The sequence below is a fragment of the Papaver somniferum genome, chromosome 9, assembly GCF_003573695.1.
Source record: "Papaver somniferum cultivar HN1 chromosome 9, ASM357369v1, whole genome shotgun sequence".
Lineage (NCBI taxonomy): Eukaryota > Viridiplantae > Streptophyta > Magnoliopsida > Ranunculales > Papaveraceae > Papaver > Papaver somniferum.
The window spans coordinates 163,924,810-163,940,716 of NC_039366.1; the positions used below are offsets into that span (position 1 = coordinate 163,924,810).

Sequence of the window (15,907 nt, forward strand, 5' to 3'; positions counted from 1 at the left end):
CACATCAATAATACATATATTTAAAAAACCAAGATCAACACCACAACCCAAATACTCTGGATATTATGCGCCTTTATATAATGTCATTCTGTTCGACCAATACTGTAGAATCCCCAAATTCTATACACATTTTTTAAACAACAAGAGATTAGCTAGAGCGAAATCAAATCTCACACAAACAGCAAGAATAATTAAGCCCTCATTTTCTCATATTACTGAATTCTAAACAAAGTATTAACAATAAAACACAGAACCAGACATTTTATGACCATGTGCAATTCTGTCTTCACTAGTACTGCAGTCTCTAAAGTCTAAACCCTAGCTGCTATCTCTGTTAGTAGTATTACTTATTACCAAGAATGAAAACATACTGATCCAACCAACTAAACTTAGCTAGCATCTACAGATACAACTATTACTTCTTATTAACACTAATCCCAAAATGAGACAAAAACACAAGAATACTCTTTTCCCAATTTCTTACACAAATTTAGTAATTACTTCTAAACTTTTTGTACACAAACCAATAACAAACAACCCTTATCTCACTTTCGCACTATGAAATGTGAACGCTAGCTACTAGTACTATTACTACTTCTTTGCACTAAAATAGAAATTTCCGTCTTTTCTTCCAAAATAATACCCTAACTATAACGATAGCCAATCTACATCAATCATCATTAAAACAATCTTTACTTATCAGCCTTTTATGGAAATAATTTGTTGGGTTTTACTTGAATTCCTGTTACCACCAGTACTATATATCTATAGTCAGTCAGTCCCATTAATATTCACATCTCTTTCTCTGCAAACAATTAACAAACCCACAAAGTCAAATGCTCAAAAATGATGTTTTCATGCATTTACATTCTTAAACATTAAAGAAAGACACAGAGAAAGCTGCATGTGTACTGAAAGATCTCCCCCCTTATATCCTGCAAGAATTTAAGCACTGAACCTTCGTTTACATGTAATATGTCAACAAACTGATCAGACCGAGGTAACTTATCTATCTATATATATGTATCTACATCTACATAACTACAAGCTGTACTAGGGTAGTTATCAGCTAGGATTTTAATTGTGCACATTTAATGTTGTTGAAGCTTAAGTAATGCTACAAGTTAGTCATATTATCTTTTTAGTTTATATGTCTAGGGTTCATCGTCACCACATATATATACACAATAATATGAATCATATGATATAGATAGATACAGAAGAAGAAACAAAATTACCGTACGTAATGGAAATATGCTGTTGGTGATTAAAGTATTAATTGAGGATTTATTTTCTTGTGAGAGGGAATAATTAAATGGATTGATTCCATGGGAGTTGGTAGTGTTTTTTTGGAGGTGTCTGTATGACTCTAGTGTTAGGCGCCAGAGAAAAAGTGCACAAGAGAACACAAGCTAATGGATTTATGTGCGTGATACATAAAGAGAGATATATTAGTAACACTACTGATCGAATACGACTGCGTATAACAGATCTGATGGCGCGATACTGTGATCTGTGTTACTGATGATGATAATAATTTAAATATATGCTAAGAATTAATAGGGAATCCAATCAGTGCTTATTTATATAGTTATACTTTCGTCGTCGACTTGTACTGATCTGATAGAATGTCAGTGAAGAAAACATAACCGAGCTGTACATGCACCATGACCCATGCGGTTTTCAGTCAGTAGTATTACTGCTAATCCCCCTTGAAAAACTACATTCACATTTCTTTCTTGATGAATGATGATCTCATCGACATAAATTCTCTCTTTCTAAACCTGTAGCAGACAGTTGCTTGCATTCAAACTTGGGTAGTAGCTGGCTAGTATATCTTACAGTTTACACTGCCATGAACTTGGTTCACGTGTACTCTGAGTACATCTGATTGATCAGTTCATCAAACCCTAAATTTAACCCTACCCATGGAATAACCACATTTGGTTTTGTGCATAAGTTATGAAATTCCTAAGTACGAGACATACACCATGCTTGATCATCAAAAGAACACTATATTCTTTTATCAGAGTGAATGAACAAACAGACCATGTTTGGATATCCTTAATACTTTTGAAAGTACAAGATTGAAAGTAATAATATCTAAAAGTAGAAATCGATCAATGTATATTAGTACTGATTAATTAAGAACCATTTCGTGTTCATGAGCAGAGACAGAGAGATACAAACTCTTCATTCTATGTAGTACTTGTGATATAAAACTGTTACGGGTATTATTATTAAAACCTGCAAACTAACTAAAACCTAATTATACAAGAACGAACACATATATTTGAACTAGTAATCTCAAGGACAGTGCATGTACGTCCAGGTCCATGCGTCGATATTCATTAGGTAAACTGAAAATACAAGTGAAAGACAAAAGAAGAAAACCTTAATATAAATGATGAACTGATGATGATTGAAAGTTTGTAAGTTGGTTCAGTCAGTTGTATATAGCTTGCTGGGGTATAAGTGAGTATAATTCTGCAATTGTAGCATACCTCATCTTATAACCTCAGTTCAAGATCTAACTCCTCCTTGGAGCAGCTTTGATTTAGATTTAGTTCAAGTAATTCATTCGACTCCAAAAGATGTCTTCTATCGTCCAAAATAGGTTTCACGAAGAAAGGTAAGTATGATGTATCGTCAACGTCGTTTCTCCTCCTTTTCCTACTAATAGTATCTCGCCCGACCTCGCCATCCTCAGCTGATCCTGTCAGCCAGCTTCGATTAGAAACCTCGAAAGTCTTCATAACTGATGAATTGGATTCATTATATGCTCCCTGCTTAACCTTCAACCCTGTCTCCTTTCCCTGCTTGTTCAAATCCTTCTCTTCTTCGAGATTTTCCGAGATAATGACAACTCTAGAAGCGAATGAGTCCGAAGGCGTAGAAAACAGTGAACCGCCCTTTGGATGATTACTTGCTTGATTACCGATTGCTGTTGAATAAGGAGGCAGTATCAAAGTCTGTTTAATGCAATTATTTTGGCTGGATTGAATTGCAGCTGGAGTAATCCTATGAGTAGGAGATAAAGGGAGTGATGATGATGAAACGAAACTAGAGTTGTAGGAGTTAGGATCTAGGTTGCTAAACGCCAAACTGCTGCGGTGAATCTGATGATCAGGATGATGATGGGATGAGTTTTCAACATGACTTTTAGGGTTTTGATGATGTTGAATAAGTTCATGATTAATTGCTTGATGTGGACGAATATTTCCATTCATATTACTGGTCTGATGATGTTGATGAGGTGAAGTTGGAGAAGATTGTTTAAGCCTAGCTCTATCTCTCCGGTGTACGTTCATATGACCACCTAAGGCTTGTGCAGACCTAAATTCTCTTCTACAAAAATTACAAGAATAAGATCTCGGAGGCCAAACACAACCACCAAGAAGTAATCCAGCTGAATCTTCTGCAAAAGCTTGTTCTTCCCATGATGGCTCGGTTGTTGTTGTCGGAAAGTGAACATGTGATGACCTCGTATGTAGTACTTGTGGAGTCGTCTCACCAAGTTTGCTTCTAGTCCACATCCAATACCTAGTTTCTTCCATTACTCAACCAGCTACAACTCTTAAGCTGACTTGTTTTCTTTTTTAAATGATCAGAAAAGGTTGAAAAGATGGGTATGGATACCTGTGAATTATGAACAACAAGAAGAAGAGTATTTCTATCTCTATATCTAAGTTGCTGAAGAGATGAAAGCAACGTGAGGATCTAGAGAGAGAGATTGAGAGAGATGAGAAGGTTTTTGTTGCAAAAGAATTGTGGTTGTTGTTGTATAGATTTAGAATTGGAAGGTGAAGTGTTTGGTTGCTAATTTGGCCTTGCTTGCAAACTAGATGGCTACTGTAAAATTCCCCTTTTTAGGGTTTAAATTGGCTGATTCTTTGCTCAATTTGCTACTACTGTACACAATTAGTCTCTGTCTGTTCACTTAATTTCTCAGCAGGTTTTGTGGAAAAGGAAAATAGATACAAACTTCATTCTTTACTTCAACTGTCTATGAAAATGAAATTATATTTAATGTTCATCTAATTTAAAAATATATTTATTCTCATTATGACATAATGATGAACTGCTAATAAAACATACAACTTATAAAACAAAACCTTTTGCTAATTAAAACTTAGAGAGAACTGTGTTTAATCATAATTTCTTGGAAAGATTTTGTTGTTTCCTACCCTAATTATATCTCTTTAAGCTATCTTATGTAATTTACAGGGGTTAGTCCACGAGTGAGTTTGGGGGAGTTTAATGTATTTTGAATCTTGGGGATTTTGAGGGAGTGTAAGAGAGCGTGGGGAGTTTGAGAGAGTTTGGTGTTTTGAGTGTGGGGAGTTTGAGAGACTCTCCAGAAATCTCTACTTTTTTGAGAGATTTGGAGTGAGGAAAAAATACACTATAAACTCCCCAGAACTCCCCTAAAAACACCAACTCCCTAGCATTCTAATTTTAACGACTAACAGGGAGTTTGAGAGTTTCTTTCAAACTCCCCCACGACTAACAGGGTTTTCTAGGGAGTTTGGGAGACTCTTCTAAATTCTCCCACGACTAACAGAGATTTCGAGAGACTCCTTTGAACTCCCCCACGACTAACAGGAAAAAACCAAACTACACCCAACTCCCCCACCTCCCTTGAGGACTAACACCCTGTTAATATGTATAGTCAATTCGGTGAATATCTCTTTAAGCTAGATTCCGTGAAGATCCAAGAAGGAGCTTTAGACTCTAGATTATGGATAGTTGATGAAAATACTACGATCGGATACTTATACGGTCAAGAACGGAGTTAATTCCCTTGTGGAAATCGGTGACATAAATTTTCCAAGCGAGATTATTTGGAGCCGGTCTTACCCATGCAAGCTAAACTTCTTCCTTTGTCTTCTATATCATGAAAGATTGATGACGGCCGATGAGTTAAGTAGAAGGGGCATGAATGTGGATAGGTTGTGTCGTTTTTGTGAGGAGCAAGATGAAACAAGTGCTCACTTATTTTACGGTTGTTGGAGGACGAAGAGAATTTGGACATATTTTGCGAAAGGATGTAGTTTCCATTGGACCTACAACTCTAATGTCGCCACAACTATAAGAAATTGGAGTCATGATTGGGACGATGAGCGTCTTAATCGCATTTGGAACAATTTACCGATTGCAATATGGTGATGCATTTGGAAAGAAAGAAATGCAAGGACCTTCAACAACAAGAAGAGAAATTTGGCAAGTTTAATTAGAGATATCAAGCTTCAAGTTTTCTTTTGGGCGGAGTCCAACACTAAAATGCTAGGTTTAACGGCCAACATGGTGATAATATTGTGGGATACGAATTTCTATCATTCTCATTGAGTTTGATTTTGAGAAACAAGGTCACAAGACCTTCTTGGTTTGTTTATTCTTTTGTTTCTTTTCTCTTTTCTTTAGGTGACCGAATTCCGTTTTAGTTTCCTATTTTTGTTTTGGTTATTTTTATTGGGTTGAGGTACCACTCCGAAGTACCTTTTTTCAATGAATTTTTTTCTGGTCCAATCAAAAAAAAAATGTATAGTAAATTCTCATCTCCTTTTGCTGATGTGTTTTATCATTCGCGCATAAAATTAAGTCATGTCGAAGTGTTCGTAACCTCATAGTTACGGGTGGAGTCATTTCTCTAGTACTCAGAGTGCCATTTAACTGTGCGCGAGGTTTTACATGAAAATAATCGTAAATAGACAATTTGGAAAAGAAATCAAAGAATTTGCTTTGATTTAACAGACATATGAAAGGACCAATACTAAATCTCCCCCATAGAGATTCTCAAATCATTCCACCTATGTTCCTGAAGTTAGATTTAGCAACCATTTTTTAAGCTATCGATATGAAAAATGTATGGATGTATTATGGAGAGATACCTCAGATGGCGTACATAAACTAACATCGAAAAATTTAGGTCTTTAGCATCGAAATATACGTTGCTAGTGGGACCCGAGAGATGTAAAGAGTCGGTCTTTTCAACAGTGTTGACCCCACAAAATTCTATCTGTCGTGGCCGGGAGTGTCACCCACTTCGTTGACCGACAGTCGGTATTAAGATCATGTACTCACACTACCTTCCTTGGAATCAAAAATAATTTGTTAATATCCCGCCATTGATTTATCAAATGCAGTGGTCCACTTCTATCTAAATCGTCTCGCGAAGGTTTTCAAAGTGTCCGGTTTGGTGACATTTTAGTGGCATTTTTTAATTTAATTTTGGTGTTATGCATTGAGGTGCAAATTCTTTAAATGAAATCACTGGTAAATTAGTTAACCAATCAAATTAATACTTTAAATGCCAAAGTAAATTTTAAAATAAATTATTTTTGGAGAATTTTGTTTCTAGAATTCAAATTTTCTCAACATTTTGCAATGGGATCTTTTTATAATAATTTTAAATGTCTCACGATAAATTAAAATAGCACAATACGATTAACCAACAACAAACTATGATGATCAGAAATATGCGTTCACAGTGTTTCCACGTATAAATAAAAGATGTGAAACCAGTTTTAGTATTATATGATAAGTATGATTTTTTAACATTTCAACATTTCAAAAGGCACATTTTTGCGAGAATTTATTTCTATAGTTTGTTTTTTTTTCTTTTTTTTTTTGGACGATCAACATATTTAATTCATTCAAATCAAAATGGTGGTTACATGATAACAGAAATATCAAAATACAAGATAATAATCAAAACCCTAATACAGATAAGGACATCAACTACAAGTAGATCGCAAAGAGAAAAAGTGATAAATCGCAGAGATATTCAAAACAAAATTACGTATAAGGGAGAGATGGAAATAAATTCCGACCATTTAATCTGATTGTATTCTTCTTCGATAAGAGTACTTTGCCCATAAACTTGTCGATCCACACGAACACGGATGTCGATTCATAGCAATGTCGTGATAAATCGTCGATGTTTTTGAATCGAGAATACCAAGCCACGAACCAGCCATTAAAATTTGAAGAACTCGCAACAACAACGAAGAAAAATCCCCCCAAAATGGCGAAGAAATATGTCAAAAGACACCAAAAATGATGTAAAAACATCTTACTCAATTACCTACTACCAAAAACTTTAAAAGAAAAATAATCCTTGCTCAGATCTGGACGGCTGTAGGGTTTTTCTTTTCTTTTATAGTTTGTTTTTCTCTCTCCTGGATGGAATCTTTAAATTTATTTTACCGCATGACGAGGTCAACATGGAGAGAGAAAAGAATATCTATTAGAGCCCAAAATTCATACTATCCATACTTAAAGCATCTTCAACAGAAGGTGTAGATTTTGTTTCTCATAACACATACGGGAGGATTTTAGACCTCTATTAATAATAAATTCCTCCCCAGTAGTTAGATCGTAAAAATTAGGAGGGATGATATGCCAAATACAAATGTGTTGAAGAGAGTCTTAATTAGACCTTTGAAATGATTCCAAACTATTTACATGTTATTAATTTATATAAAAAAATTCATGTCTGATACACAATCATACTAACAATGTTATGTTTATTCGAATCTAAAATACAGGTTACAACCTTAACTACTGGAGAGGTGTCTTAAGACAAGAAGTCTTATACATGACTCACATATGAAAACTCCTACAAATGGAGGTCTATCAATTACCTCCACATCGCACTTTTCTATCTATTGTTTCTATTGTTGGAGATGCTCTTAGAAAATTATAAAATTTTATTGTGGGTTTATAGTTGATTATAGTGTTCCCGATTAAAAGATTGTTGCAGACATAAACTTTTAGAAATTAAAGTCAATTGAAACAAAATTATAGAAAAATCTTAAAGTAAAACAATTTATTTGGTTTTGGTTATTTAGTATGTACCGAAGAGGAGTACGAAGTTTTCTTTTACGGTATCTAGACCCCTAAGTGAAACGTTGCCATAAATATACATGTGCACCCACATGGAAAATAAGTATACATACATAGAGGTTTCCATGTACAATTTTGCGGTAGTTAAGAAACTTTCAATACGTCGATGTCATTGTAGTGCAATTGTAAAGTTATTGTTCTGAATTCGGAATTCATCATGATAAAATTCTTTATCGATAACAAAAAAACTTTAAATTTATTTAATCAAATACGAGATAGGTTATTAATCAAACTTTTTGTTGTCTAATTTTATGTTATTAACCAAACTTTCTGTTGTCTACTTTGATGCACAAAATATACAAATAATGTAGTCTGAAAGTTAACTATGACCAAATCTTTTTGAACTTTTTAATTTGAACCTAAAAGTAAATTAAATGTTAATACGACTGAAACAAGTTCAAAAATGACTACATACAAGATTATGAACTTTTAAACTTGTTTTTAGTTGTTTTCTCATATAAATCAGCTTTAGGTTAAAATATTCTAAATGATTATATATATATATATATATGATTGTTTGAATGATGTTTCTCAGATATGATAATGCAATGAAAATTTGTAACTACCATAAACTACATGGATGCGTGTGTGAGGTGTAAATATATGACCACATTTTAGGTAAATGTTCATCGACTTTTTTATACATTTTTTTAGCTTATATAGCAGTAATAAGATGTTTTTTACATGTATTTTTTGTTATGCTTAATTTCCTAACGTGCTGTGTTGTGTTGTGTTGTACAGTGTTTTTTGAGTTGTATGTGTTTTGTCGCTTGGTAAGTTGTGTTCGTGCCTATGCATGTCATATATTCTGTTGTGCGAGGCTTACACAATTCAACACACAAAGCTCATCAAAATTTATTGCCAGTTGTTTCATTGTGCCTATTTTCAATATGTTGTGTTATTGCATAAACGTGGCAGCCCCCACATTTCGTAATATGATTATTGAGAACATATTTTACATAATTGAACAGATAAAGTAAGAGATACATAAAACAATGTTGTATTCATTCTCCCAAGGATTAGTTAGTATGTTGGCATTTCTTAAGTAAAATTAAAACTTTAGAAATTCAAATTTAAAGAGACTTTTAGGCTTATATATCAGCCAATGTCTGTTTTCCTTCTCTAATGGATCTGATTGTCTCAATTTTGGCCAATGTTTATAATGTACACCTTCTACAAGATGATTTACTCTTTTTTATACCGGCTAGCTAAAAAGTATGCATCTATACATGCATAAACCCGTTCATTAAAATGATTAGGGGAAAATATTAATTAGACCAGGACGTCACAGAGCTTTATAGTAATTTGGCTCAGGTTGGATCTATAAACGGTAATTCATCATACAAATAAATATATATGTAGGGAGATCAATAATTTTCTATCGGTGATATTGTCCTAAATTATTTACATTTCTCGACTTTTTTATAAGCTTTGCCACACAAATATCATTTATGAAAAGGAGAGGGTAACTAGTACACCACCAATTTTTTCGTTCGGGAACCTATATGGACAATCCTTGTACAATTTATACGTTCGGTTATAAAGATAAAACAATATAACCCGGAAAAGAAATACCACAGACACCAAAGATTTTTGTTAACGAGGAAAACTACAACCTTGTAGAAGAACCCCAGGACCTAGTCCAGATTGAACACACACTGATTTGAGTTGTTACACCAATTACCTACTACCAAATTTCGGACTAGATGTAATACCTGCTTCACTTGTATTTGTGCACTATAGAACTCCTAGCAGAATATTGATTCTCTTTAGGAATTGCTCTTGTAAATCTTTTAGTAGAACCCCAATTTTCTCTAGAAGATACTCCTGAAAATCGTCTAGCAGAACGTTAATTCTATTTAAAAGATGCTTCTCAACAATTACGGTTTATCATCCCTTAACCTAATTGATTCTTCCTCACAATATCACCTAGAAATAATCTAGAGATATCATGATCTATCAAATCTAGGGTTTATGAAAAACACCTAGAAACAGGTTCTGTAACTATCAAAGAAGATAGCTTCCCTGTGCTTTACGATCCCCAAGTAAAGTTTTTTTAAAATCTCACTCTTGTTCGTGAAGAACAAAGATATGGAAAACAACCTTATTTACACAATTTTTCAAGGGATTGTTTGTATGGTTACATGAAACCTCTATTTATAGTGAATGATCACGGTTAGGTTGCTTGGAAACAAAGCTACATTGTCTAGGAAAGGAAACACCAAGTATTTGACTAAAAAGTCCCTTTACTCACGTATTTCCCGTTTTAGTTCACGAACTGTTACCAAAAGTTCGTGTATAATTTCCTATTCGAACTGACTTAGCAACACATAATAAGTGTTGCTTTATTAAATCACTCATAACTTTTTCGTTTTAACTCGGAACTGAGTGATTATTGGCTCGTTGAGTTCGTATTCTCATTCACTACAATATGAAGACCTTTCCAAGGAAAAAACATCATTCTCACAAAAGTCTTGGGCTCAAATATCCTCGAGCTTATACATATGTGTATATTTACCGTCACAGGAATTATTTCATACAGTAAGGATTTGTTTCAATAGATAGAGAGGTAGAGTAAAAAAAAGAATCAAATGTTTGTTATAAACCTTTAATGAAGTTTTCCAATATGTCTTCATGTAGTCTTCAATCTTCATTCTTCAAGGATAACTTTGAGTCTATATTCTACTTCTTAAACCCAATCTAGTCTGAAACTGACTTTTATGAGACCAAAACATGAACGCGTTTTGCCATCTAAATTTAACAACTAGTTCAACCGAACAACGCTAGTGGGTTCAACCGAGTAAGCACTAACAATTTATATAACTGAAAATAATTCTCGAAACGAAACTATTAGTGGAAAGGATTTCTTATCTTACTTCAGAGAAATGGAGCGTCATCAAACGTAGAGTTGATCCTAATCTATGGAACCAATTTGATTCAATCCTTGCACAAATGATGAATCTGGGCAAAAGTTGGGAGTAGCTTATAAAGGTAATACTAATCAAGCCAACGATTCTAAGATGGAGGCTATAAAGGGGAATTTACAGAATTTTGTTGAATTAGGGAGATCTTTTCTTTAATAATAGATTTCAAAATAGTCAGTTATAATATTTGTGGGTTAACTGATCTGCATAGGCATGATATTTTTAATCATAAAGCAATAGAATGACAGCCAAGTACCTTTGTGCTTTAGGAAACCAAAATTGAAGAATGTGATGATCTCATTGTTTGGTAATCTTGGGATATAAGAATCTCAAATAGTCATATGCTCCTTCAGAAAGTCGTTTAGAAGGTATTTATGTATGGGGGATGAAACCAAGGTTAATGTGATTGATTATCTTGTTGGACATTATTCAATTAATCTTCTTTGCAAAATATACTTGTTGATTCTGATTTTGTATGGGTTCTCTGGCATTTATACACCTAACAACTATCTAATTATGATTTTTGGAGAGAAATTGAGGAAGTAAGGAGCTATTGGAGTTTACCATGGGTAATAGAAGGAGATTGGAATGTCATTTGATTCATTCATGAAAATTTCTTATGTTGAATCAAAAAATACAATGAGGAAATTTAACAGATTTATATCCAGACATAAGTTTATAGACATACCTTCGACGGGTGATGCTTATACTTGGACGAGTAATCAAGTCCAAAATATTTGTGACAGAACTGACAGAGTTTTAGTATCTCAAGATTGGGAAAGCCAGTTTCCAAATGTTATTTAACAATCCCTTTCAAGGCCATGAGCTGATTACAGTCCCCTAACTCTTATCTGCAATGGTGTTAAAGGTGATTCATGCCCTTTTAGAGGTGAAACGTTCTGGTACGTTCATCCTGATTCAAAAGGCTTGGTCTTTTTTCTCTGTAACAAGTAGTGCAGGTTTTTCAATGTGCAAGAAACTACGATTGTTAAAACCATTTTTGAAATTATGGGCTAAGCAAGAATTTGGTGAAATGGAAAGGAGGATGGAAGAATTAGAAGAGGTGTTAGTGCATTTGGATGAGGAAGAGAAACTAAATAATAGTCTTGCAGATTGTCAATGGGATACAAGGATACAAGCAAAAAAAAGAGAAATGGTGAAGCAGGTCAAGAGTCAATCATTTCACTAATAATGAAAATAATACCAAGTTTTTTCACAAACTTCCTTCTAACATAAGAGTATTGTCACAAACTTCCTTCTGACAGAAGAACACAAACTTCTTGTGTATTGACACAAGAATCAATAGATAGGCTTTATTAAAGTTGATGGAGTAATGAGGTCCCAGAGTTTTTCTGCTTTGATTTTTCCTCGTCTACAAAATTTCGGATGTTTTGTTTTTGCTTTTGCTTTCCGCATCATATTTGAAAAAGCGGGGGTCTAACAACACCACCCAATATTTCGCTTAGCAATCTGTATGGACAAACTCGAATATACTTTTAAGAGAATCAACAAGACTCAATCAATTAAAAGTATATCAACGAGTTTATATCTCTCTCTTGATTTGATTTCCTCAAACAGAAACTGTGAGTACTAATCAAATACAAGGAACAACTTGGATGGTACCAAAGACCAATATCCAAGTGTCAATCAATATCAATCAACAACCGTTAGGTCGGATTCTCCAATTGATTGATCTAACGCACAACCTGTATTATTTCAATTATAAAGATAAAACAATATAATGCGTAAATTGAAATAACACAGACACCGGAAATTTTGTTAACGAGGAAACCGCAAATGCAGAAAAACACCGGGACCTAGTCCAGATTGAACACACACTGTATTAAGCCGCTACAGACACTAGCCTACTCCAAGCTAACTTCGGACTGGACTGTAATTGAACCCCAATAAGTCTCCCACTGATCCAAGGTACAGTTGTACTCCCTACGCCTCTGATCCCAGAAGGATACTGCGCACTTGATTCCCTTAGCTGATCTCACCCACAACTAAGAGTTGTTATGACCCAAAATCGCAGGCTTTGACAATAAACAAATCTGTCTCACACAGACAAGTCTATCAAAGGATCAATCTGTCTCCCACAGAAAAACCCTAAAGTTTTTGTTCCGTCTTTTGATAATAATCAAGGTGAACAGGAACCAATTGATAATCCGGTCTTATATTCCCGAAGAACAGCCTAGATTAATCAATCACCTCATAACAATCTTAATCGTATGGTAGCGAAACAAGATGTTGTGGAATCACAAACAATGAGACGAAGATGTTTGTGATTACTTTTTATATCTTGCCTATAGGAGATATCAAATCTCAAGCCAATCAATCTGATTGTACTCGTACGATTGAAGATGGAAGATCAGATCACACAACTACGATAAAAGTAGTATCGGTATGGCTTCACAATCCCAATGAAGTCTTTAAGTCGTTAACCTGGTTTTAGAAAAAGAAAACCAAAGGTTAAAGGAGAACCGACTCTAGTACGCAAACTAGTATCACACGTAAGGTGTGGGGATTAGTTTTGCACAATACTAGATGTCTCCTTTATATAACCTTTCAAATCAGGGTTTTGCCTTGGTAACAAAGCAATCAATATTCACCGTTAGATGAAAACCTGATTTAGATTCAAGCTAATATTTCTCAACCGTTAGATCGAAAACTTAGCTTGTTATACACAAATCAAATGCACGCTTCTAGGTTTGTTAACCGTACCCAAACGTGTACATTGTTGGTTCAACAATAGTTAACCAAAAGGTTAGCCATATGAGCATTTCATACCAACCATGTTCTTCTTCACCATAACTAGTTCAAATGACTCAAATGAACTAGTTAGAGAGTTGTTCAATTGCAAGGAAATCTTATGTAACTATACAAGACACAACTGAACCAAAGATGATTTGATTCACTTGAATCGGTTCATGAACTTTTATAGCCATGGTTTGAAAACCGCATTCCTTAGTATTTTTAAAGTTTAAGTTCAGAAATCATCTTCAGATATATAACCTTCTTAAGTTCGCACACTAGGTTCGCGTACTTAAGCAACCTGCAGAGTTTACAAACTCCAGCAGAAAATCTCGGCAAGAGACCTTCCGCCGGTTCGCGGACTGGTACTCACGCAACTAGTTTGTCAACTCCAGCAGAATTTCTCGGGATGAGAAGTTCGGCAGTTCGCGGACTGAGTTCGCGGACTTGGCAACAAGCCATTCTTCCGGTTTCTCTTGATCAACAAAGTTCGCAAACTTTGGTTCAAGGAATAGGACTTATATACTTATTTCCATCATTGGTTATGTAATCTAAACTCGCATTTCAATCATTGAAATATTCTTAGAGGACGTTATATAGTTGTTACACCATTTCTCGTCAAAGCAATTTTCAAAATGATTGAAACATATCATGACTTTCTTCACTAGGTAAAGATAAACTTGGTCGAAGCGAAAATCTTACCAACACATATTTCGAGATATAAATAGGCGAGGTATCCTTGGCTCGAAATACCAAATGTGTATAATCTAAGTCTATATATAGCATACGACTTTTTGTCTCAAGAAGTAGGAGATAGAGTAGATAGACTTTTGAGTGACAGATAAGTTCAAGTCTTCACATACCTTTTTGTCGAGAAGTTCCACCGGTTCCTTGAGTAGTTCTTCTACTAGTATGCTGAATCGCCATGAGGTCCTTGAGCTCAACTATACTTTCTATCCTAGTCCGAGATTAGCTATAATAGATTAGAAATCAAGACTTATAGTTTTGATCACTAACATTGACAAACATGCTTGAGATAGCAACCCATGCGAGTTCGACCGAGCAATGCTCTAACAATCTCCCCCTTTGTCAATTTTAGTGACAAAACTATCAATACATATGGAATACAAAAAGATAAAGAAACTTAAGTAGCTCCTATTCCACATGTCTAATCTTCAACATTCCTCGAAATCTTCGTCACTTCCAAGTACTCCAATGATCCAAAAGGTTGTAAGTTTAGCATCATCGCTATTGAAGATCCGTAGCTATAACAATGAGAAAGCATCGGTCTCGATCATTGTTATACAGTGTCATAGTATTATTACACAACGTCAAAGTTCAATTGTATCACAACTTCAACAATAATACTATGGTGATATGTATCACTCCCCCTTAGTCAATACTCCATCTCACATGGAAACCACTCCCCCTTACATAATGACCCGAATACCATATGTATTTATAGTGTGAACTACATATTAATTCTCCCCTTTTTTGTCAATAAAATTGGCAAAGGTACAAGAACGGGATCATAATGAAATTTCCGTAAGAGACATTTCATGACTAAAAAGAAAGAACACACATCATCTTATTTAGATGCAATCATATAGCCGAAGCTAATAGCATTCATCAAGGAGTTTAAAGATACAAGATAACCCCTCAAAAATTCCACAGCCGCACACCCCTCAAGATATGACCATTAAGCACAAGTTCAAAAGAACTCTCCCCCATTTGATGTCATTCCCGAAAGAACAACAAGAGCGACTTTAATTTCAAAAGAAAAGAAGGATTTTATTGGACACCAAAAACCATAAGAATAATTTTTTATATCCAAAAACTCAATCAAATTAATCACAAGTAAAACCCGTGACTAATTTAATCCGTATACGCAATCAAATCAAACACAAAAAGTGATCAATTCAATTGTTTGTGCTCAACATAAGAAAACTCATGGAGACACAAAAATACTCAACTGGATTAATTACAAGAGAACCCATAATTAATCTAATTGGAATACACAACCAAACTAATTACGAAAGTAATCAATTTAATTGTCAATAGTTTTGCTCGACATAAGAAAACTTACGGAGCAATAACTAAATAACCAAACAAGATGATTAATTTAGTTCAAAATGCTCAACATAAAGTACCTTACGGAACAACCAACAAACCTAATCAAAAATAATCAACTTGGTTGTATCGTGCTCAACATAAGACACATTACAGAGCCTCACAGTAATACATACGAATATGGATCAGGGATGATCAATACTGCGGAATACACAAGGATTCATTCTATCTTCAATCATTATTTGGATAAC

At 34.5% G+C, this 15,907-nt stretch overlaps 1 protein-coding gene across 1 annotated transcript; it reads right to left on the minus strand.

Moving 5' to 3' along the window:
- Positions 1-2,510: 2,510 nt before the first annotated feature.
- Positions 2,511-3,557, minus strand: LOC113312816 (zinc finger protein 10-like). The gene has a single exon (XM_026561552.1). It carries the CDS (start codon positions 3,555-3,557, stop codon positions 2,511-2,513), a length of 1,047 nt encoding a protein of 348 aa, XP_026417337.1.
- Between the last annotated feature and the right edge of the window lie 12,350 nt (positions 3,558-15,907).